The 24314-nt window shown below is 42.3% G+C and overlaps 1 protein-coding gene across 4 annotated transcripts in view; it reads left to right on the top strand.

Moving 5' to 3' along the window:
* Positions 1–24314, top strand: part of Mfsd6 (major facilitator superfamily domain containing 6) — a 70329-nt gene that overhangs the window by 12069 nt on the left and 33946 nt on the right. For 3 of the 4 annotated variants that reach the window (XM_045147848.1, XM_045147849.1, XM_045147851.1), the window contains exon 2: positions 14717–16343. In XM_045147848.1, coding sequence (XP_045003783.1) covers positions 14770–16343 — 1574 coding nt within the window. In that variant the 5' untranslated portion in view covers positions 14717–14769. Of the gene's footprint in view, positions 1–14503; positions 14612–14716; positions 16344–24314 lie in introns of those variants that run through there. The other variant, XM_045147850.1, reaches the window with a different exon arrangement.

The raw sequence follows: 24314 nt of genomic DNA, 5'->3' as shown, positions 1-24314 counted from the left end.
CTGGGAAAATATTCCTTATTTGTCGATCAGGAGTTAAAACTTTGAGAAGTTAAGAGCTTTTCCAGAGCCTCATAGCCAGTCTGTGACAACTAGAATTCCAGGCTCTGATCCATTCCCCAGTTACCCTTGAGTATTCATGCACATCCTGCGCATAAGAGCCCCTGCTTCTCTCCTGGGCTGCTCTACACAACTGTAAGCCTCCTTCAGAACCCCGCCCAGGCCCCCATCACCCCTGTTTCCTTTTCTTTTAACATTTAATCTGCCATCAATGTGTTGACTCTGAGTGTTTCTCACCACTGGGCTGGAGCGAGGGACTGCAGTCTTCACCATGTGAACCATGGGCCACCAAGTACCTGTCCACCTGTCCCATCTAATGATTGATGCTAAGGTCTTAGTATTTGTGTTTTTCTTTTTTTTAAAGAAAGTCTGCATTTTGAGTGTTAACTTTCTATCACGTATTGTGTTGCATCAGCCCTAGGCCTGATACTCAAGGCCCTCTGTAGTCTGTTCTGTCTGGAGGCTTCATTTGCTCCACAGCCCTAGGGTAATTAGGGTAATTCTTTTAAGAAGCCACTCTTGTTTTTCTTATTTATTTATTTATTTGAGAGCGACAGACACAGAGAGAAAGACAGATAGAGGGAGAGAGAGAGAGAATGGGCGCGCCAGGGCTTCCAGCCTCTGCAAATGAACTCCAGACGCGTGCGCCCCCTTGTGCATCTGGCTAACGTGGGACCTGGGGAACCGAGCCTCAAACCGGGGTCCTTAGGCTTCACAGGCAAGCGCTTAACCACTAAGCCATCTCTCCAGCCCGCCTCTCTTTTCTTAACATTCCCTACCCATGAAGATTTTCCTTACTCACTTTAGCCTAAGGTAAACCCTAATGCCTTTCAAAGTTCAAGTTCACTGTAAGTTTCTTCTTTTCTTCTGTTTTTCTTTATCTACACACATGAATTTTTCATTGGTGTATATTCATTGCATATGGTACTGGGTTGTATAAGAACATTGATCTAAGCATATAATGTACTTTGATTACATTCCTTCCATACTTCTCTACCTTTCCTTCTTCCTCCCTTCCCATTAGTCCCTTCTGTTCACTACACAGTTTTGGTTCCACTTTTATTTTTATTTTTTTTAATTTTATTTATTTATTTGAGAGTGACAGAGAGAGAGGGGGGGCAAATAGAGAGAGAGAGATAGAGAATGGGCACGCCAAGGCTTCCAGCCACTGCAAATGAACTCCAGACACGTGCGCCCTCTTGTGCATCTGGCTAACGTGGGTCCTGGGGAATCGAGCCTTGAACCGGGGTCCTTAGGCCTCACAGGCAAGCGCTGAACCGCTAAGCCATCTTTCCCGCCCTGGTTCCACTTTTATATCTTATATACATACATCACTTTTGTATCTATAGAGAAACCTAGGAGCCACAAATAAGAGAAAACATGTAATATTTGTCTTTCTGAAACTGATTTAATTTGAAGATCTCCAGTTGCATCCATTTTCTAACAAACAACAGAGCTTTGTTCTTCATGGTTGAAAAACTTCCTTTGTGTCTATCTACCACTTTTCCTTTATCCATTCCTCTATTGATGTGCATGTAGGTTTGTTTCATAGCTTATCTATTGTGAATAGTGCTGCAGTAGACACGGGTGTGAAATGTCTTTGTGATATGTTCACTGGGAGTCCTTTGGGTACTTAGGAATGGTATAACTGGGTCATATCTCTTTTAAGGTTTTTTTTTTTTTTTTTTTTTTTTGTACAGAAACTCCATGCTGATTTCTGTAGTGGCTGGTCTTGTGTATGAGGGTTCCCTTGTGTTCACATCATCACCAGAATTTGCTATGATTTGTTGTCCTAAAGACTGACACTTTGCCAGGTGCGGTGGCACATGCCTTTAATCCCAGCACTCAGGAGGCAGAGGTAGGAGGATCGCCATGAGTTCTAGGCCACCCTGAGACTACGTAGTAAATTCCAGGTCAGCCTGAGCTATAGTGAGGCCCTACCTGGAAAAACAAAGACAAACAAAACAAGACACTTTGACTGGAGTGTGATGAAATCTCATTGCAGCTTTAATTTGCATTTCTCTGATGGCTACTGATGGTGAGCGTTTTTTCATATGTTTATTGGACATTTATGCTTAATTTTATATTAATTGTTCATTTCATTAGCTCATTTCTGCTTGTTTGATTTCTTGTTTAGTTTTTGAGTTCTTTGTGTATTTTTGGTGCAAACTCTTTGTCAGATGCACTGCTAACAAAAACTTCTCCCATTCTTTAGGCTCTCTCCTCACTGTATGGTTTCCTTTGCTATGCAGAGAGCCTTTAAGTTTCATGAAGACTCACTTGTCGGTTGTTGGCCTTATTTCCTAAGTGACTGAGTGCTATTCATGAAGTCCTTGCCTATGCTAACATCTTGAAGTGTTTTCCCTACTTTGTTCTCTAACATTTTCAGACTCTCAGGCCTTACATTGAAGTGTTTGATCCATTGGGGTTAATTTTTGTATAGGGTAAGAGCTATGGATCTAGTTTCATTCTCTCACATATGGATATCCATTTTTCCTAGCATCATACATTGAAGTGGCTGTCTTTTCTCTGAAGTATATCTTTGGCATATTTGTCTAAGACCAGAAGGCTGTATTTGCATGGGTTTATATCTGGGTTCCCTGTTCTATTCTGTTGATTTACATTGTTTTCATGCCAATGCCATGCTGTTTTGTTATTATGGCTCTGTAGTGTAACTTGCAATCAGATTTGATGATACCTCTAGCAGTCTTCTTTATGCTCAGGATTATTTTGGCTATCTGGGTCTTTTGTTCTTCCATTCAAGGAGGATTACATTGAATCTGTAGATTGCTTCTGGTAAGATGGCCACTTGCATAATATTAATTCTTCTAATACACAAGTATGAGAGGTCTTTCCATTCTGTATCCTCAGTTTTTTATAATTCTTTTTTAACGTAAGTAGTAATATATCCCCTCTCCTGGTTCCCATTTCCCTGCGGGCTCTCCTCAGTAGGATTATTGGTATTTACTGTGTGATAATTAGGGCCAACTCCTGTTGCTGCTTCCTCTGCAATTTCTTCCAGACCTCATAGATATAGTAGAGGTGACACATCTCATTATGAGTACTCAGCTGTCTTTTCTTATGTTGATGGATCTTGGATCTCAGCAGTGTTCTCTGCCATCTATAAAAGCAGGTCTTGTGTCCAATTGGAGGGCAGTTGGTAACTCACAAATATTGTGCATCACTATTGCACAAGTATGTACTTTTTGTGCAGCTGGTGGATTGTGTGGCTTGCAGGTTCTCCTGTTTATTCATGCTATTAGTGACCATTATCTCCCAGTAGTTCCTGTAGCACTGTCTAGCACCACGAGGTTTTACCAGATGAAGACTAGCTTTTCTCTCATTTCCCACATTGTCTCTTGGCATTCTGAGATGGTGGACTGTGATGTTTTCTGCAGTAAGGTCTTACCTTTTAGCTCTTTCAGGTAACCAAGTGCTTAGCGAGTGTCTTTGATTTTTTTCTTCACTGTTTAATATTTTCATTGTAGAGGTCTTTTTCTTTGATTAGATTTATTACAAGATTTTCTCTTGAGGCCATTGTGGTTTCTTTTTCAGCATACTTGCTATTTATTGAAGGGTTTTGTATGTTACTTTGTATCCTCCACTTTGCTGCAACTGTTTATCAGATCTAAGAGTATTCTTATGGAGTTTAGGGTAGTTTTACATATAGAATCATAACATCTGTAAATAAGGATACTTTGGAAGCCCCTTATCTTCTTGCCAACTCCTCTCTGAAGCATGGACTCTTTACTCAGAACCTCCATTATATAACTTGTTGTTAAGTAATTGTGCAGTACTGTGTGGCTTCTGTTTCTTTGTTTCTGACTTGTCCCTTAACTCTTTCACATTATCCCATGCTCCCTTGTGTTTTAGGCTCATCCTGTATCCTCTAAAGAAATGGTTTGAGGCATGAACCAAGCATTAGGTATCTTGCTTGATAGCTTCTGGGTGTGATTTCAGGCTGCACCTGCTAAGAGTGCACACTGACTGGGGTTGAATCCCAGGTCTTCTGCTTATTCCCTAGCTATTTGTCTTCTATGTCTCAGATTCCTTATCTATAAAGGAGGAAGGTGGTCAGACCGGCCGTTGTGAGAAGTAGATGAGGCCAGACTAGTAGGCCCTTAGTAGGTGTTACTTCAGTGTTGTATTTTCATTAGTAATAGTGACTGTGGCGACACAGCCCACTGTCCTACTAAATACAAGTACAGTGTCAAGATGGGGCAGCCACAGGTTATAGATACGTTTGTCATCTTGCACACAAGTTTTTCCAGGAGTCTGGGAAAGGTTCTGTAAGAATGATGGCAGGTTCTAGGTTCTGGGAGGAGCTCAATCTCAGCAGAATGCTGGGGTGGCAGCTTTGGGGGTACTGGCTGTAGCTCCAAGTGCCTAGAAGACCCAAGCTAGACACTGGACTGACAGTAGAAGGACCAGTTTTGCCTCTCAGCTTGTCTTAGCCCTAGTAGAACTGTGTTCCAGTGTCTCAGAAGGAAGAAGAAGATTCTAAAACAGTCGTTCACCTTGTGTACCCTTGTACCTTGTGACTGTTACAAAGCCAAGTTCATAGTTCTTCATGATGTTGAGTAAATGTCTAACAGATGCTGAAGCAGCCCTGATCTTCAGAGAAGATCTGTTGGGTTGACATTGCCTGCTGTGCTTTTGAAGAATGCTCTTCTGGAAAAATTTAGAGGTTGAACTGAATGTCCCAGAGTATAATGTGTAAATACAGGGTCTCAAAGCTGGCTTATAGTGGTATCCCCTTGTGCGTAGTGGCAATAAACTGCAGCCACAGTGAGAATCCTTCTGTGGGACTCCCATTGCTCAAAAGCTTTGAGCAGGGCCAGGGAGTGTTAACAAGATAGAGCTGGCTCCCAGGATCCAGACAGATGGTGCTCCTGCTTTACAGCTTTAGTCCAGGTTTCTGGGCAACACTCACACTTACTTACAGTGTCAGTGGCACAAGGAAGCCTGTCCCTTCAATGTTACTCAGGGATTATTTTCTCTTCTGATTCTTACACCACTGTTACATCATAGCACCTACTATCATCATGTTTAGAAACCTGACCTTTGACAATTATTCCAAATAATGCCTCCTATCTGAAGCTATATTTTTCTTCAGAAATTTAAACCATTCCCATACTCCTAATGTGTATTTATAGACAGCAATATATGTTTGAGCCATTTTAATTTAAATACTTAATGAAGAAATCTATCAATCTTAACAAGAGTGAATTCACTGCCTCTCATCAATGATTCAGAAGTAGCTTTTATTGGAAAGAGTGTAGGGACAGGCAGGGTGCCTGTTCAGGTGTGTTATATTTGACAGTGTGGTGTTGATTCCTATCAGAGTATGCCAGCGCAGGAACCGTCCTGGCCTTCTGCAAATTAAAAACAAAAACAAACAAACAAAAAAAACCTCCTGTCTTATCCAATTGGTACTAACTACAAACCTGCAACAATGGAGATTTCCTGGGAAAGCTCACAATTTCTGTGTAGAAATTGAAATGTCTTCTTGCTCTTTTTTAAAGGTTCTTATAAAAAATAAAAAGCTTTAAGGTTCAAAGAATGTTAGATGGATGGATTGTATTGGCTGATCACTGACTTGGTCTACTTGGGTTACTATATAGTAAAATGCTACACACGGCTGGGTGACGGAAGTAGAGATAAGAACTCAGGTGAAAGTGCCAGCAGACTTGATTCCTGGTGAGGGCTTGCTTTTTGGCTTTGAGACAGCTGCCTTCCCACTGTGTCCTTGCATGGCCTGTACTCAGCAAGGAAAAGAGATCTTTCTGTCTTCCTGTTCCCCAAGGGCTGTAATTCCATCATGAGGCTCCCACTCTCATAACCACTTCAAAATCCAAGGACCCACCTTCAACCCGAAAATTTAGAAGGATGCAGAAGTTCAGCCTGTAAGAGCCACTTAATAACAGTCTCCCCTCACTTTGTGAGCACCTTAAGCCCCACCTTTAGCATGTGTTGTACCAGTCCTTACTTCTGCTATATCTATACTTGTGTCTAATCCAACTGAGACAAAGATAAACTCTTTTGGAAAGTATTTTAATGTTATTATGGTACAGACATTTCTGGTTTATTCTTCTGTCCTTGATCTTGTGATTGCAGAGATGACTCTATTTCGACTTTATTTCATTACTGTTATGCCGGCTTCTTGATGTTTTAGTACCTTTTCATCAATGGACATGAAAGGATCGTCTAAAAATTAATGTCTTGGAGTTAAAATAGTCTTTGTATTTTTAGGTTTGAAATTCATATAATCCTCAATGAGTATGATTTCATGCAAAAAGAACAGGATGTTACAGAACATTTCCTTAGCTGAGTAGCATTTGTTGATACTTCCTCCTCCATTTGTTGAAGCTGAGAATTAGTTAATATCTGGATGTCTACATCAAGCAAACCCTTACATGCCCATATAATCAAAGCATCATTTGAGCTGGGCATGGTAGTGCACACCTTTGGTCCCAGCATTCAGGAGGCAGAAGTAGGAGGACCTCTGTGAGTTTGAGGCCACCCTGAGACTACATAGTGAATTCTAGGTCAGCCTGGGCAAGAGCAATACTCTACCTTTGAGAACAACAACAACAACAACAACAACAACAACAAATCATTTGAAGTAGAGAGATTGCTTAGTTGTTAAGGCACTTGCCTGCGAAGACGAAAAACTCTGTTTGAATCTCCAGGTTTCATATAAACCAGAAGCACAGTGATACAAGTATGCAATGTCGCACATGCGCACAAGGGAGTGCACGCGTCTAGAGTTTGTTTGCTGCAGCTCTGGTGTGCCCATTCTCTCTCTCTCTGTCTGTGAAGTAATAAATAAATAAGATTAAAAAATCATTTGAATAAAGTGGAGAGGAAAGAGCAGTTTGGGAGGTAGTCATGCATCAGGTTTGAAATCAGGATTCTACTGTGAGACATTTTACATCATGGGTTAACATTCGGACATGGGCTCTTCATCATTTTCAAGGACTTTGTGTCCTATGACCTACTTGGCAAAGTCTCAGACTTAACTTATGGAGAATAATTAATAAAAGATCACTGTCTGACACCCGATTAGAATTCAAGCAGTCACACTTTCTATACAATTCTGAAAAATTATTTTCCTGAAAAATATTTTTAGTCAGAGCTCCAAGGGTACTAGTAGCTGTTTAATGTATCTTGCAAAGTCTAAAATCAAAGGGCCACCTATTTCTTTTTAAAATTAATGTCATTTTTAACTGATCCATAGTAACATAAATGTTATGCATAGTACTGGGATGATGTTTTGAGATATGTATACATACAAACACACACATATATCTAGTATTTTTTTCCTATTTTTCAGATATTTTTAATTTCTTTATGGTGAAAACCTCTGATATAATTTCTTTCAGGTTTTTGAAATGAAAAATTGTTTTTTAAAATGGGTGTTATATATGTACAAAGTTCTAAAAAATATCAACATTTACAGTTTGTTAAAGCTAACATACAAACAGGAAGAAAAAAAAAAGCAGACTTCTGTGCCCTTCCTTCTCCTTTCTCCTCGTGAGGGACAACTTTTTCTGTCTTTTAGGTGACTTTTTAAGTACTCTTCGTCTACTGACTTGCATGTAGCGTGTCTTCTCAGTGTAGAAGACACAGAGTTAACTCTCGTTCCCGCCCCTGGCTATCCACACCTCCAGCCATCTCATTTTACCTTCCAGTGTGCTTCTGTAACAGTTTGAGTGAGTTGTTTTCTTTTCTTTTTTTAAATTTTTATTAACATTTTCCATGATTATAAAAAAAATCCCATGGTAATTCCCTCCCTCCCCACCCCCACACTTTCCCCTTTGAAATTCCATTCTCCATCATATTACCTCCCCATTACAATCATTGTACTTACATATATACAATATCAACCTATTAAGTATACTCCTCCCTTCCTTTCTCTTCCCTTTATGTCTCCTTTTTAACTTACTGGCCTCTGCTACCAAGTATTTTCCTTCTCACACAGAAGCCCAATCATCTGTAGCTAGGATCCACATATGAGAGAGAACATGTGGTGCTTGGCTTTCTGGGCCTGGGTTACCTCACTTAGTATAATACTTTCCAGGTCCATCCATTTTTCTGCAAATTTCATAACTTCATTTTTCTTTACCGCTGAGTAGAACTCCATTGTATAAATGTGCCACATCTTCATTATCCACTCATCAGTTGAGGGACATCTAGGCTGGTTCCATTTCCCAGCTATTATAAACTGAGCAGCAATAAACATGGTAGAGCACGTACTTCTAAGGAAATGAGATGAGTCCTTTGGATATATGCCTAGGAGCGCTATAGCTGGGTCATATGGTAGATCAATCTTTAGCTGTTTTAGGAACCTCCACACTGTTTTCCATAATGGCTGGACCAGATTGCATTCCCACCAGCAGTGTAGAAGGGTTCCTGTTTTTCCACATCCCCGCCAACATTTATGATCATTTGTTTTCATGATGGTGGCCAATCTGACAAGCCTACAGCCAACATATTACTAAATGGGGAAAAACTGGAAGCTTTTCCACTAAAATCAGGAACAAGACAAGGGTGTCCACTGTCCCCACTTTTATTTAATATAGTTTTGGAAGTCTTAGCCATAGCAATAAGGCAAGCGACACACATAAAAAGGATACAAATTGGAAAGGAAGAGATCAAGTTATCATTATTTGCAGATGACATGATTCTATACATAAAGGACCCTAAAGACTCTACTAGCAAACTGTTAGAGCTGATCAAAACCTACAGCAATGTAGCAGGATACAAAATAAATACACAGAAATCAGTAGCCTTCATATATGCTAACAACAAACACAGAGGATGAAATCAGAGAATCACTCCCATTCACAATTGCATCAAAAAATAAATAAATAAATAAAGTACCTTGGAATAAACCTAACCAAGGAAGTAAAGAATCTCTATAATGAGAACTTTAAAACACTCATGCGAGAAATTGCAGAAGACACTAAAAAGTGGAGAAACATCCTTTGTTCCTGGATTGGAAGAATAAATATTGTGAAAATGGCAATCTTACCTAAAGCAATCTACATATTTAATGCAATCCCTATCAAAATTCCAAAGGCTTTCTTCATGGAAATAGAATAAACAATCCAAAAATTCATTTGGAATCACAAAAAAACCTCAAATATCTAAAATAATACTGAGCAACAAAAAAGAGGCTGGTGGTATCACCATACCTGATTTTAACCTATACTACAGAGCCATAGTAACAAAAACAGCATGGTACTGGCACAAAAACAGACATGTAGATCAGTGGAACAGAATAGAGGACCCAGATGTAAGCCCAAGTTGTTTTCATTTCTAGTGTTGATCACATTTTCTGGTTTTATCATGAAGTAGTCCCTGAACTCTTCATCAATATCTATACGACCTGTTCAAATGTGTTGACATTTTTCTTACATCATTTATCTGGGAGTCTCTCTTAGAGGCTTCCTACTTGTGATGGTTAATCTTGGTTGTCAGTGACAAGATTTAGAATCACCATGCAAACAGATCTCTGAGCATGTTTGTGAGAGATTTTCTAGAGTAGGTTATGTGATATAGGAAGACCCACCATGCCTAAATATCCTGCACCATATCAAAAGGAGAGAGCTGACTGAACATGTGTATTCTTCCCTCTCTTCCTCCTGACTGTGGACTTGCTGTGACCAGCTGCCTCTCACTCCTGTTTTAATGCCTTTCTTGCCCGGATATACTATATCCCTGGGAACTGTAAACCAAAATAAACCCTTCTTCCATAAGTTGCTTTTGTGGGGTATTTTGTTGCCACAACAAGAAAGCTAACTAATCTACCACCCATCCTGTTAGACCCATGGCCTTGTGTCTGGGGCATCACTGCTGTCCCAATAGCTTGTCACCATTATCCCTGCCTTCTCTTTGCCTGCCTCCAATCTGGGATTGCTTATTTCCCATATCCTTATTCTCTCTTGATTTATCTTCTTGGTGTGGCAGAGCACAACCTAAAAAAGGGAACAATGAGAGAACAGTTTTTTCCAGAAACTACATATGAAAAATGACTTTCTTTCATTGCCATAATATGCCCTTCACTTCTGTCTCGTTAGGATTATGACTCAAACATGTGTTATGTACATATTTCTGTAGATATGCATTTATTGTCATTTGAGTAAGCTTTAGGTAAGAATCCAATGTGTTTATTTTTCCCCGTTCAACTGAAACAGCCACATAGTTTTATCCATTTTTTACTTTTTTATTTTTTAGAGAGATAATTGGCGGGCCAGGGCCTCAGCTTCCGTAATCAACCCGCAGACACTTGGACTACCTAGTGGGCATGTGTAACCTTGTTCTTTCCTCTCCTTTGTGCATTTGGCTTGTGTGGGATCTGGAGAGTTGTACATGGGTCCTTAGGCTTCACAGGCAAGCGCCTTACCACCTCTCTAGCCTATAGTTTATCCATTATAAACATAACAGGAGCTGGATAAATAGCTCAGTCAGTAAAATACTTTCCTTGAAAGCATAAGGACTTGAGTTTAATTCCCAGAATCCATGTTTTTAAAAGAAGTAGGCTGGGAAGATGGCTCAGTGATTAAAGGTATTTGCTTACATAGCCTGATGGCCTAGGTTCAGTTCCTCACTGTCCATATAGAGCCATATGTATAAAGTGGCACATGCATCTGGTGTTAGTTTATAGTTTCAGGATGCCCTGTCATTCCTATTCTCTTTCCATCCTTCTCTTTCCTAAATAAATAATACTTCATTTGCCTTTTAATGTGAGAGAGCAAGAGCAAGAGTGAGAAACTGAGAGCGAGAGTGAGAGCGAGAGAGAGAGAGAGAGGAGAGAGAGGATTGGCTTGCCAGGGTCTCCAGCCACTGCAATCCAATTCCAGACACTTGGACCACCTTGTGTGCATATGTGACCTTGCACACTTGCATTGCATTATGTGTCTGGCTTACGTGGGACCTGGAGAGTTGAACGTGGGTCTTTAGGCTTCATAGCAAGTGCCTTAACCACTAAGCCATCTCTCCAGCCCATCAAATAAATATTACTTCTTAAAAAACTTGGTGTAGTGGTGTGCACTTGGAATCCCATCACTAGGGAGTTGGAGACAGATAGACCCTGGGGCTCATTAACAGCCAATATAACCTATTTGGTGAGTTCCAGGCCAGCACTACAACAAAAGTCCCTGTCTCAAAAAACAAACAAACAAAAAAGGTAAACAGCACCTAAGGAATGACATCTGAGGTTGTCCTCTGGTTTCCACACACATATACACATGTGCAAACACATATGTATGTAAACACATGCACATAAAACAACAAACATATCTTTCAGTTTTGAGCAAAGGAATTCAGTTTAGAGAATGAGCTCAAGGGGGAGTTACTTTTTCAAGTGAGGAAATGTAACAGGAGTCCCAGAGTTGATTAGAAAAGACCTTAAGGGTGAAGGGAAACAGCCGTAGAGCAACCCAGGAAGCCTTTCCATAGCCAGGCAGTGAGAGACTGGATTGTGCTTTACCTTCAAGTCTCTGGTTGAAAAAATTAGGTTTTTGTTGTTGGTGTTGTTTTTGCCAATGAAAAAAAAAAAGACTTGTGGGCTGGAGAGATGGCTTAGTGGCTAAGGCACTTGCTTGCCAAGCCAAAGGACCCAGGTTTGACTCCCCAGGACCCATGTAAACCAGATGCACAAGTGGTACATGCATCTGGAATTCATTTGCAGTGGCTGGAGGCACTGGTACACCCATTCTCTCTCTCTGCCTGCCTTTTTCTGTATATCTCTCTCAAAGAAATAAATGAAAACAAAATAACTCTAAAAAAAAAATAAAGAAAAGTAAGACTTATGCTGGAAATGTAGCTCAGTAGTAAGCACTTGCCTAGCATTATCAAGGCCTGAGGGGTTGCATCCTTAGCACCCCAAATAAGTAATTAAAAGAAAAAAAAACAAGGAAAAGGAGGAAGAGGATTTGGAGAAAGAAAAGAACAAGAAAAATACCAGGTTTTGAAGCTGGGCAGAGATTGTCTATACAACATTTTAAATATACTAAATGCCACTGAATTATTTATTTTAGATGATTGAATATGTGAATTTTCCCTCAAGAGAAAAAGAAGAAAAAACCTACATGAACATTTCCAAAGCTAGTTTCTATGTGATACCTTACTTTTTGGGGTGAAGGACAAATTAACTTGGGGCTGGGGAGACGGCTTAGTGGATGAAGTGCTTGCTGAGTAAGCATGAGCTTGGAGCCCCAGCGCCAGGAGGGCACGGCTTCCAGCCTGCACTCCCGGTGCTCAGGAGGCAGAGACACAGGCTCCCCTGGGCAAACTGGCTCCATAGACTAGCTGCGTTGGCCAGCTCTGGGTTCAAATGAGACATCCTGCCTCAGTAGAAAAGAGAATGACCAGGGAAATATCTGACGTCAATGTCTGGTCTCTAGGCAAACTTGCACACACACACATGTACCCACATATATGTACTCATGCACACCACATTGCCATACATAGATGTGAAAATAAACTTTTATACAATCCCCATTAAGTTGTATTTCTACTGTTTGTGGAGGAGTTTTTTAGAGATTAAAAAATGTTCATATAGGGCTGGAGGGAGTGGTTAGGGTGTTTGCCTGTAAGGCCAGGAGATCCAGGTTTGGTTTCCCAGGATCCATGCTTGCCAGGTGTACAAGGGGGTGCACGCATCTGGAGTTCCTTTGCAGTGGCTGAAGGCCCTGGCACACCCATTCTCTCTTCCTCTCTTTCTCTGTCAAATAAATAACCATAAAATATATTTTTAAAATATGTGTGTGTGTGTGTGTGTGTGTGTATATATATATATATATATATATATATATATCTGGAGAGATGGCTTAGTGGTTAAGCACTTGCCTGTGAAGCCTAAGGACCCTGGTTTGAGGTTCAATTCCCCAGGACCCATGTTAGCCAGATGCACAAGGGGGCACACACATCTGGAGTTCATTTGCAGTGGCTGGATGCCCTGGCGTGCCCTTTCTCTCTCTCTCTCTCTCTCTCTCTCTGCCTCTTTCTCTCTATTCCTGTCACTCTCAAATTAATAAATAAAAATTTAAAAAAATGTTTATATACATGCTTCTGGAAAATTTTCAAAATGTTAATTTAGACTGGGGAAAAAAGATCATGACAAAATTAAATTGATATTATGGTATTTAACGTGCATACCTCTTAGCATCAGACTATATTCATTACAACTAGATCATGCAAAGTTGGATACAAAGCAAGACTTTATTTTTAAATTTTGTTTATCCATTTTGAGAGTGAGAGAGAGAGAGGCAGATAGAAAGAGAGAATGGGCATGCCAGGGCATCCGTCCACTGCAAACAAACTCTAGATGGATGTGCCCCCTTGTGCATCTGGCTTACATGGGTATTGGGAAATTGAACCTGGATCCTTAGGCTTTTCAGGCAAATGCCTTAACCACTAAGCCATCGCTTCAGCCCAAAGCAAGACTTTTTGATTGTTTAAATAATTTCTATAATAGAAGAAAGGAAAATTATAGAATGCAGTACAGTTCCTACACATTTATACCACTGAAATATTACTAATCTTAGCCAGGCACGTTGGTGCATGCCTTTAATCCCAGGACTCGGAAGGCAGTGGTAGGAGGGTCTCTGTGAGTTTGAGGCCACCCTGAAACTACATAGTGAATTCTGAGTCAGCCTGGACTACAGTGAGACCCTACCTCGAAAAACAAAAACAAAAATGAAATATTGCTAATCCTTCCTATAGAAACACCTCCTTTCTTTAGATTCATTGTCTCAAATGTGGTGTTTGACATTTGAGATAGCTTCTGAGAGCATATGTATTGAAGCCATAATGGCAGAGTTCAAATTCTGGCTCTCTGATTAGTTCAACTTGCCAGCTGTTCTTTTTCTCATCTTTAAAATGCACTGAACAGGAGACATGCTGTGATGACACATGTAAAGATCTTTAAGAGTTATCTGGCACAGTAAGTGCTCAATACTCTAAAATAGATATATGTTAGGAGACTGAATTGGCATGTATATATGTATGTGCTGGAAACCAAATCCAGTGTCCCCTATGAGGCAAGCAAACACTGTACCACTGAGCAGCAGCCCTTAAGAGACGTTATCGCCTCATTTTGCTGATATTCGGATGTGCGCGTGTAGAGTAACAGGTGCAGCCTGAGGATGACTGGACTGCTTTGGTGCTGGAAGGTCTTGTCATGTTTCTACAACCAGCTGTAGTCACAAAAGTGCAGCTGGCTCTTTCCCATGGTTTATCCAATTCTTGCTGCTTTCATCTGGAAATGAAATTACTTTAGCTACTTTCTAACATATTTTAGACTTCACAACACAGGAGATTTGTTTGAATAGCAAGAAGCTATCAGTCGTGTTAATTTTCACCTTCTTATATTTGGCTTAGACAATCCCTGTTCATTTTCCATAGAAATCACTGAAAAGACCAGGAACGAATCTGAGCTCTAAACCTGCCACTGAGCGATGTACTGAGTCAGTCACCACAAAGAGGATTTCGTTTTCCTTTGCCTAGAGTGCGTGGTTGTAAGCAGTACGAATTCTCTCCAGTTGTGAGTTCCGCTGTATCTTGAAATTCCTCCCCTCCCTGAAGATGAACGTCTGTGGATGCGCCGTGGTTTCCATCACTAAGCCATCTCTTACATTTTACTTTCCAGATCACCAGTGAGAATTTTGAAGGTCATCAGCCATTTGGTGGTGGTGGTAAGCCATGGCTGCAGATGATAAAGTGGCAATCTTAACTGATGACGAAGAGGAACAGAAGAGGAAATACGTGCTTGCTGATCCCTTCAATGGCATTTCTAGAGAACCAGACCCCCCTTCCAATGAAACGCCATCCTCCACAGAAACGTCTGCCATTCCCGAGGAGGACATAGACTGGATAGAGAAGCATTGCGTTAAAATAAACAATGACCTTCTCATTTCCAAGGTTTTTTATTTTTTCTTTTACTCTGCCTATGGGTCCCTCTACCCACTTTTGCCTGTGTATTACAAACAGTTGGGAATGTCACCCAGCCAGAGCGGACTTCTGGTCGGTATTCGATACTTCATTGAATTCTGCAGTGCCCCCTTTTGGGGTGTCGTTGCAGATCGTTTCAAAAAAGGCAAAATTGTCCTCCTCTTTTCTCTTTTGTGTTGGGTTTTGTTCAACCTGGGCATTGGATTTGTCAAACCCGCTACCTTGAGATGTGTACCAAAGATCCCCCCAACAGCTCACCCCACCAACGTCAGTCACCTGGTAACCACCCTGCCAGTGAATTCTTCCACTGTGTCTTTCCTCTCCACGCCACCAAAAATGCGGCAGAAAAGGGACCTGCCACCCACGGTGGAAGTGGCATCCAATATCTCGGACCCGGATCCCTTTTCAACAGCTTTAGCCACAACGAGTGAGCCCACCCTGCAGCCTCGGCCCGCCGAAACCACTACCCGCAGCGCGGACGCGATTGTGAACCTGAACACGGCGACCCCGGGGCCCACAGGAAATGTCACCAGGCTGACAACCACTGCTGCTGTCGTCGTCGTCACCACCACCACCACCACCACCACCACCACCACATCTGTACCATCCGACCAAGTCACCCTTGTTTACGACCAACAAGAAGTGGAAGCGATATTCCTGGTGATCTTGGTGGTGGTCATCATCGGGGAGTTTTTCAGCGCCTCCTCGGTCACCATCGTGGACACCGTCACCCTGCAGTATCTGGGGCGGCACCGCGACCGCTACGGGCTGCAGCGCATGTGGGGCTCGCTGGGCTGGGGGCTGGCCATGCTGTGCGTGGGCATCGGCATCGACTACACGCACAGCGACGTGCAGGTGGACGGCCAGGGCTGCAGGGCGCCCGAGTACCGCAACTACCAGGTCGTCTTCATCGTCTTCGGCGTGCTCATGACCCTGGCCTTGGTCGTGGCCACCCAGTTCCGGTTCCGCTACAACCACTTCAAAGCGGGCGAGGGCGCGGGCAAGGAGGTGGAGATCCCGGCGGTGCAGGGGGACGGCTCCACCGGCTCCACGGGCTCGTCGTCCGAGGAGGCGCCCGCGGGCCGCGCCTTCGGCTTCCGCGACCTGATCCGGCTGCTGTGCAGCGTGCAGTACGGCTCCGTGCTCTTCGTGGCGTGGTTCATGGGCTTCGGCTACGGCTTCGTGTTCACCTTCCTCTACTGGCATCTGGAAGACCTCAACGGGACCACCACCCTCTTCGGCGTCTGCTCCGTCCTCAGCCACGTGTCCGAGCTGACGGCCTACTTCTTTAGTCACAAGCTGATTGAACTGATAGGCCACATCAGGTAAGAACGCGGCCCTGCACGCCGCCCACGGCGCCGGGGGGTGGGCGTGGGGTACAGGGAGGCTTCCTGTTGCTCCTCCCCAAAGTGGAAGCAAAGCGGAGGGTAGGCATGGGCCTCGCGGGACTGGCTAGGGCAGACAACAAACACTTTTGATATAATTGCATGTGTTTTCACCTGTGTTTTTCCTTCCTGATTATAACAGTTAACTCATTACTTAAGCACATACAGTTCACATAACTTTAATTTTTCTGGTTTTCTATGCCAAATATATGTATGTATGTATGTATGTATGCATGCATGCATGCATGCATGCCTGTATGTGTGTGTGTGTGTGTATCCATATCCCTTATTTAGTGAAGTGGGAAGGAGGTGGCTCTTGTGGTTACATAGTTGCTGTCAAAGCCTCGGGGATTCCATAATTGTGCTAGTTTATTTGTTCTCATAGACAGAAGGGATGTTTCTATGGGTGACAACTTTGGGAACCCAGTCAGGTGGTGGTGGTTGAGATTTTGGGGTTTGGACGTATAGAGTGCTGACCGCTTCGCCTTTCCACTGGAAGAACACCATGCGTACGCAAGGAAGTGATCTTCCTCGGATCTCTTTGGAAATTCTTTATGTCTGTGCTCCTGCTCTACTCCTTTCCATTTTTCAGTACGCAGTGGCCTATCCCTGGGAGTTTTCAGAGCTAGCATTTCCTTAAAGCTTGTAAATAATCCCGATGGAGTTAGAAATGGGATTTCACAATTCTCTTTTTAGAATCAGAATGGAGAATTCTCACCAGCAAACAGTTTTTAAAAGTAGCACATCCAGTTTTGAATCACTTAGTTTTTAACACTTCCTAGTGTTTCACGGGATAAGATGCACACATACACCCACAAATAAATGATTTCTGATTTTGACCTTGGATTTTGTCCTTCTCTGGAAAGTGACTTTCTTAGGTAAACAGGATCAAACTTAATATTTACACAAAAAAAACCCAGTTCTTTTTTTATTTGGAATCATAAGACTTTGGAGTTTACAGCAAGTGTATTTCTAGTCATATTTATGTAAGGATGATTAACTAGAGCTATAAATATACCTTATGTGTATGTTTACCTTGATGAATATTTCAACAACTCTAAGTAGGGTTGTGACTAAAATAAGTTGTAATAAATCATTTGTAAATTCACAAGACATTGTTACCCAATGTTCCTCTGGTACTTATGTTATTTGATTTAAATTTATTTCAATTTTAAGGAATGCAGGAACATCTATTCAATATACACTTTGTTCAGAAATTCTTACATTTAACATCCGCTCTGCCATACAATGTTGTTTATAGGGAGGAACTATATATCTCCATTGTGAGCTACCAGTTACTATTTAATGGTAGCGAAGTATCCATCCACATGATCTAGCCAGCCAATTCGAGGAATAAAAGAAGATGCAAAAATAAGGGGCACCAGGCTTCTCTGAGGTCCCTACTACAGGACTCCCTGGAACAGATAGCAAGGTGCAGGGCCAGGAAGATATACACATGACCATGTGCACACTAGAGGAATATGCTGGGGGAAAAAAGGACTTATGCTGCTGGGGTGACCATTAGTGCTGGCCACCAAGAGACTTGTCTTGTGTGGGTTTGTTTTTCTTTTCTTTCTTTCTTTCTTTTTTTATTTTTTGGTTTGTTTGTTTTGCTTTTGCTCCTGGACTTGCTCCCTCTCTTGGCTCTGCCCTTTGACAAGTGTGGAAGAGCATTGATTTCTGTAGGCCGAGTTTCCCAGGTTCTGGTATTCCACTGTATTAGTTACCTTTTTGTTGCTTAACCAGAGTGCCCATTTAAAATGAGGTTAGGGCAGGAGTCAGTTTACAGTTTGAGGTTACAGTCCAGCATGGTGGGGAAGTAAGAGGCAGCTGATCACATGCAGTACAGTGAGGAAGCCCGAAAGTGAGCAGTGCAACTGCTTGGACAGCTTCCGGTCCAGGACCCAGGCTTCTGGGATGTTGCCACCCACAGCTAAAGTGGGTCTTCCCATCGCAACTCGCCTGCCCACAATCATCCCTCACAGACACACCCAGAGGCTAGCCTAATCTGCATAATCCCTCACTGGGTGTTCTTGGTCCTGTCAAATTGATATAAAGGCCCACACCTATCTTCTACAGAGCTCAGCTTTGTGGTTTCAGCCAGCTAATGCACCAGGAAGGTTTGTGTAGCTCTTCTTGCTCAGGCTGCACCCAGACCACTGGCATCAGACCCCAGCTGCGTGCTTCCCACTGAGCTCCCGAGACTGAGAATCACCCAGCAACTGAGATCCACAGATGAAGGGCAGGTGGGAGAAAGCCAGGACATTTTCCCCTCTTTCTAGCTCATGTGCACATTTGTATCAACTTTCCAGACTGTTCCTTCAGTCCTTCCAGGTGGTCCTTTCTCTGGCCTTAATTTCCATGCATGTAACCTGGTACCAAGCTGCAGGATCAAGAGCATGCCACACATCTCTGAAAGTACTCTTTATTTTGTTTTGTTTTGTTTTGTTTTGTTTTTTCCAGGTAGGGCCTTGCTCTAGCCTGGGCTGACCCGGAATTCATTATGTAGTCTCAGGCGGGCGTTTCACCTACCTGTCCTTCTCCTGGAGTGCTGGGATTAGAGGCATGTGCCACCACACCTTGCTGAGAGTCTCTCTTTATGTGTCACTGCACTATGGTCCTGGGAGCCTGTCTCTTTAATTCAAGACGTCTCTGTGCCCTCGCAGACTTCTGTGTCTGATCTATGACCAGACCCTGAGCTGGGCACCACCTCCTCCCAGCACTACCACCTGGACCATGAGAGACTGCCAGAAGCTCCCACCGTACTCTGGCATTGTAACAGGATGCTAGGGGTCCAGGAAAGTCCTTGAACACCCAAACCCTAGGTTTGTTTCTAATTTTAATCAAAGAATTAAAAAGAAGACTGAGCAGGATAATTACTACATTATCATATTTATTGAAGGAAGTAAAAAGTCAAGGAAAGACACCCATGTCACTAGAGATCCCATGTGAAAGGCCTGGAAAAAAAAAACACACACACACACAAAAAAAAACACAAAAAAAAAACAAAAGAAAGTGCAAGGAACTCCTGCCATATGGGGAACTGGAGGAGCTAAAGAACCCATGTGGAGAGTAAGGGCTAGCGGGCCCTCCCTGCTGGGCCTGGGCTGAGCCAGCCCGGACCCAGCAGAGGGAAAACCTGCCCCATAGCTGGAAGTTCCCAAGCAGTCAGAGACCCTGCCCTCCCCTTATAGTGGTGGGCTATCAATGGCTCAGTTGAACCAGAGGGAGATCTAGTGGTTAGGGCTAGGAGCTGTCTCAGAAAGAGGCTAGCCCTTCCACCAAGTTCTAGAGGCTGAACTTGATCAACCACAATGTGTCTTATGAAAGACCTCCCTTCCAGGAGGGGTCCTGGCTGTTTATGGAAAAACAGGTCTAGGGAACTAGCCTAGTCATAGATAAGAAGTCAGATCATCTTTGGTTTCGTGCAAGTACAAACTTCCCTTCGGTTTTTACCTTCAGGGGTTCAGCCACCCTAAGTGTACCACCACTCAGCAACTCAGTTCTTCCAGCTCCTCTCTAACCAAGTCCTGAATTAAGACAGGTTAGTGCTTGTTTCCTTAATTAAATGCTGATTTATACAGCAGCCTTTATGGCTTAGGAAGAATTCTCATGACAGTGACCACAGTGAAGGTGTAACATAGAAATACAATAACTCTACTTTTGATTAAAACACAGAACAGGGCTGGAGAGATGGCTTAGTGGTTAAGCACTTGCCTGTGAAGCCTAAAGACCCTAGTTCAAGGCTCAATTCCCTAGGACCCATGTAAGTCAGATGCACAAGGTAGCACATGCATCTGGAGTTCGTTTTCAGTGGCTGGAGGCCCTGGCGCATCCATTCTCTCTTTCTCTGCCTCTTTCTTTCTCTGTCTGTCTGCTGCTCTCAAATAAATAAATAAAAATAAACAAAAAAAATTTTTAAAACACTGAACGAAACAATGGTGGATGTTAAACATTTTTCTACCTTCTAATTTCTTAAGGGAGGATTACTTTTTCCCTGAAAATATTTTACTACAATGAAAATGTTTTAAAGACTTAATTTTCACAGTAGATTTGAAATCATCTTATATGTGCCCTGGAGGAGCCAGTACTACTGGATAGTATTTAAACTAAAAATGGTGATACATGCAAGTTCAATTTAGTTAAATGGTTACCCAGGCTTTGAGAATCCCAGATTAATAGGAATGGGTACGGCAAGTGCTGGGGGAGGGTGCAGGCAGGGCTATTGAAGGCCAGATCAGCGCTTGATGAGGGAGGTGAACTTTCTCTGGAGGCAGGTGGGAGGCACAGCCAGGTTCAAAGCAAAGAGGCATGGGCAGGGGTGGTGTGGATGACTACGCTCTTGTATGGGACGCAGCGTGACTTGGAAGCTGGGAATGTGCTGAGAACATACTTAAATACCCTGAGTGAGAGGTAGTACCAGCTGCAATTACAGCTTCTTCCTGTGCTTAGCTAGGAAAGACAGCTTTACATGGCTGGTACTGTCACAGTCTCAGTCACATTGCCCTTTGGGCCCTAATGGCCTTTCACGAGTTACAGAGGCTTCAGTATCTCAGCTTTGTCATCTGTAGGTAGGCATATTTTTCGTAGTTTACCCTTAACAGTTCTTTATGAAGGCAGATTAAATGGAGCACAGTTGACGTTCATTGCAGTGACCAGCATCTATCTGAAGCTAGCTTTGTTAATATTTCTCTGCCAATCTTCTGATATATTCTGTTTCTCATAGCTATCAGACCCATACTGAGATTATCGGCATGTGCCACCATGTCCAGCATTTGTATGTGGGTACTGTGGATCTACTCAGGTCCTTATGCTTAACAGGGAAACACTTTCCTGACTGAGTTATGTCCCCAGCCTCATAAGTTACTTGCATAAAAGAGAATATATGAGCTACATATTTTACTTACTAAGCACTAGGTTCAAATATGTGTCAGGCTCCTTTTCTGAGATAGTCCTCTTTAAAAGCAGTTATGCTCAATTTAAAGGACTAGAATTTGGGGGCCTCTGGAAGCTCCTCAGAACCCTGGAACACTGAGAATGAGTAATGGCTCTTCAGTGCTCTCAGGGATAGTGCATACCTATCACCAGCCTGGATGCATAAACGCGAAAGGAATTCATTTCCTGTGGTGAGGGACTTAGAACATAGTATCTTGTTCCTCTCCTGGTGCCTTCCCATAGAAATTCCACTTTCAGAGTCAGTTGGGAAAAAAAGACAGATCTCCTTTCATGGGCAGAATTACTTTAGAACCATTTTGAGCTGCCAGTGTGGAAGAGGTGACGCTTCCTGTACTCAGTAACTGGTCAGAAGGAAGGTGGCTTTTCCATTTCCCACTAAGCTCAGGACTACAGAGCTGCTATTTGCAGACGGTCTTTGGTTTTAAGTGGGCAGATATCAAAGAAGATTTCAGAACATGTACTAAACACTGGGGTCAGGAAAAGAATGTTTTCCTACCTTCCTCTTGATCAATCAAAGGTCATGAGTTTTAATACTTAAAAATAGTTCTTTGTGAATTAAGTTTAAAAAACCCTAGCCACACAGCACTCTTCAAAAGAGATACTGCTTTTACCATCGCCAAATGATCCTCAACATTTCCCATCCTGTGACAAAGTTTAGTCCCTCGGGCCACACTGAGCTTTGGCCTTCCCTCCCTTGGGGCTGTAATCATCACAGAGTTGCCATAAACCCCAAAGAATTCGTTAGTTATTCTATCATCAGGAAAAGTGCACTGAGGTAGGGCATCTCTTCCAGTTGTTCGAGGAGCCCTCTAGGTCTCTTGACTCCCTGGTAGTGTTCAGTGTGACCGAAGGCTGGAAGCAGAGGCACTAACCACGCCGAGTCCTGTTTCCAATTATCAGTGGCCCAACTTCCCATGGAAGCCCAGCAGAAAGGTCGCTTTAGTGGCAAAGGATGTATCTGTAGTAAAAATCTGCCTTGTTAGCTCACTGGGGTCTGAGTTTGAAAGAAAAATATTTGGCTGTGATGGTTGAGAGCACAGAGGACAAGTTCTTGGTTTCCGACCCTTTAGCATTGATGCCCTGGCTTTACAGCTCAGTTTCAATGTTAAACGCCTAGAAAGTCATAGGAGACTGCAAAGTCTAGTTTTATTTTTTATTTTTTTCAGTTTTAAATATTTAATTTATTTATTTGCATTCAGAAAGAGACAGTGAGAAAGTGGTGGTGAGGGGGAGAACAGGAACATCAGGGCCTTTAGCCACTGCAAATGAACTTCAGAGGCATTTGCAACATTGTGTATCTGGCTTTCTGTGGGTACTGGGGAATCGAACTTGAGTCATTAGGCTTTACAGGCAGGCATTTTTAACTGCTGAGCCATCTCCCCAGCCCCAGTTTCTAGTTTTAAATGAGCCAAATTCTAGGTAGTGAAAGATTTAAAGACCCAGGAATTTTAGAGGGTGAGATGTGCCCCTCCCCGGTACATTCTCTGTGTGAACCACTAAAAATAATCATAAGCCCTCACTCACGACATTAATGAGACCTTTTGTTTGCGCTGCCTGTTTCAGAAGAAGCTGATCAGAAGTCTTTCTCTTTCTTTTCCATTCTCCCTTGCTCTGATTTCTAAGCACAGTAAAAATAACTTAAAAGGAGGTGTGACATAACAAAGAATAAAACTTTTAGTGCATTTGGGTGATTCTCATGTGGAATTCCTATTAACACAACAAGTATTATAAAATGGAGCAAATTAGAACTTTTCTATTAGAGAACATGAAATGAAAACAGCATTTTGTTGTTGTTGTTGTTCATTTTGATTTTAGCCAAAAGTTCAGTCTGCCATCTTCTTTTGCTTTTTTTTCTTGGTTTTTGGAGTTAGGGTCTCTCTCTAGCCCAGGTTGACCTCAGATTTAGTATGTAGTCTTGGGGTGGTCTTGAACTCATGGTGATTCTCCTACCTCTGCCTCCTGAGTGCTGAGATAAAAGGCATGCACCACCACGCCCAGCTGCAGTCTTTGTAGACATGAGTGGTTGGGTGTGAAGGAGAGATGCGGTTTGGGCAAGGTTATCACCCTTGGGTTTTATTTGTTTATTTGTGCAAACTGGAAATCATTGCATTTATTAGAATTTTAGCAATTCTCAATTGTTTTTGCTCATGTCCTCCATATATGGAAGAACATGAGCCCTATCTTATGCATGCAGTCCATATCATAGCAACTAAAAAGCAAAGTAAGAGAATAACACATCTGGTAATTAAAAAAAAACAGAAGCCATGTAAAAGGCCAACTATTTATATACTCCTTAGTGCCATTTCTTTTTGGTTTTTCGAGGTAGGGTCTCACTCTGGTCCAGGATGACCTGGAATTAACTCTGTCATCTCAGGGTGACCTTGAACTCATGGCAATCCTCCTACCTCTGCCTCCCGAGTGCTGGGATTAAAGGCGTGCACCACCACGCCCGGCTCCTTAATGCCATTTCTTAAAGTCTCAGTCCATAAGCTATAATCTGTAATTGCTTACATACAGCATAATTCTAATTATAGGCATTATTATTTGTGTGTGGGTAGATTTCTATTTTCCTACTCCTTTCCCATTTTTCCTTCAGAGATGTTGATACCCACTTGTACAGGAAAAGCCTCTTAGAGCTATTTCAAGTATATATTCACATTACTAAGCTGTTAACTGCAGAGTCTTAAAAACAGATGAATTTATGATCAGGGGTTGAAAGGGAATAATTAGGCTTTTAGAGTCTCTTAGTCTCTTGAAACAATATCTTTGCAAAGAAATACATTCCCATATTATACCCTAGCTACCAGGCTGGCTTATTAATAACAGCACTACTTGTAATTGAGCTATTCATGTGGAACAAAAGGCCATTGTTTCAAGGAAGTATAAATGAATCCAGGATTTTCAAATCACTAGTGTGCCAGTGTCAGTGGTTGCATGGAGTGAGGTGTTCACAGT

This window comes from Jaculus jaculus, chromosome 4, assembly GCF_020740685.1.
Source record: "Jaculus jaculus isolate mJacJac1 chromosome 4, mJacJac1.mat.Y.cur, whole genome shotgun sequence".
Taxonomy (NCBI): Eukaryota; Metazoa; Chordata; class Mammalia; order Rodentia; family Dipodidae; genus Jaculus; species Jaculus jaculus.
This window is presented reverse-complemented; position numbering and strand designations above follow the sequence as displayed.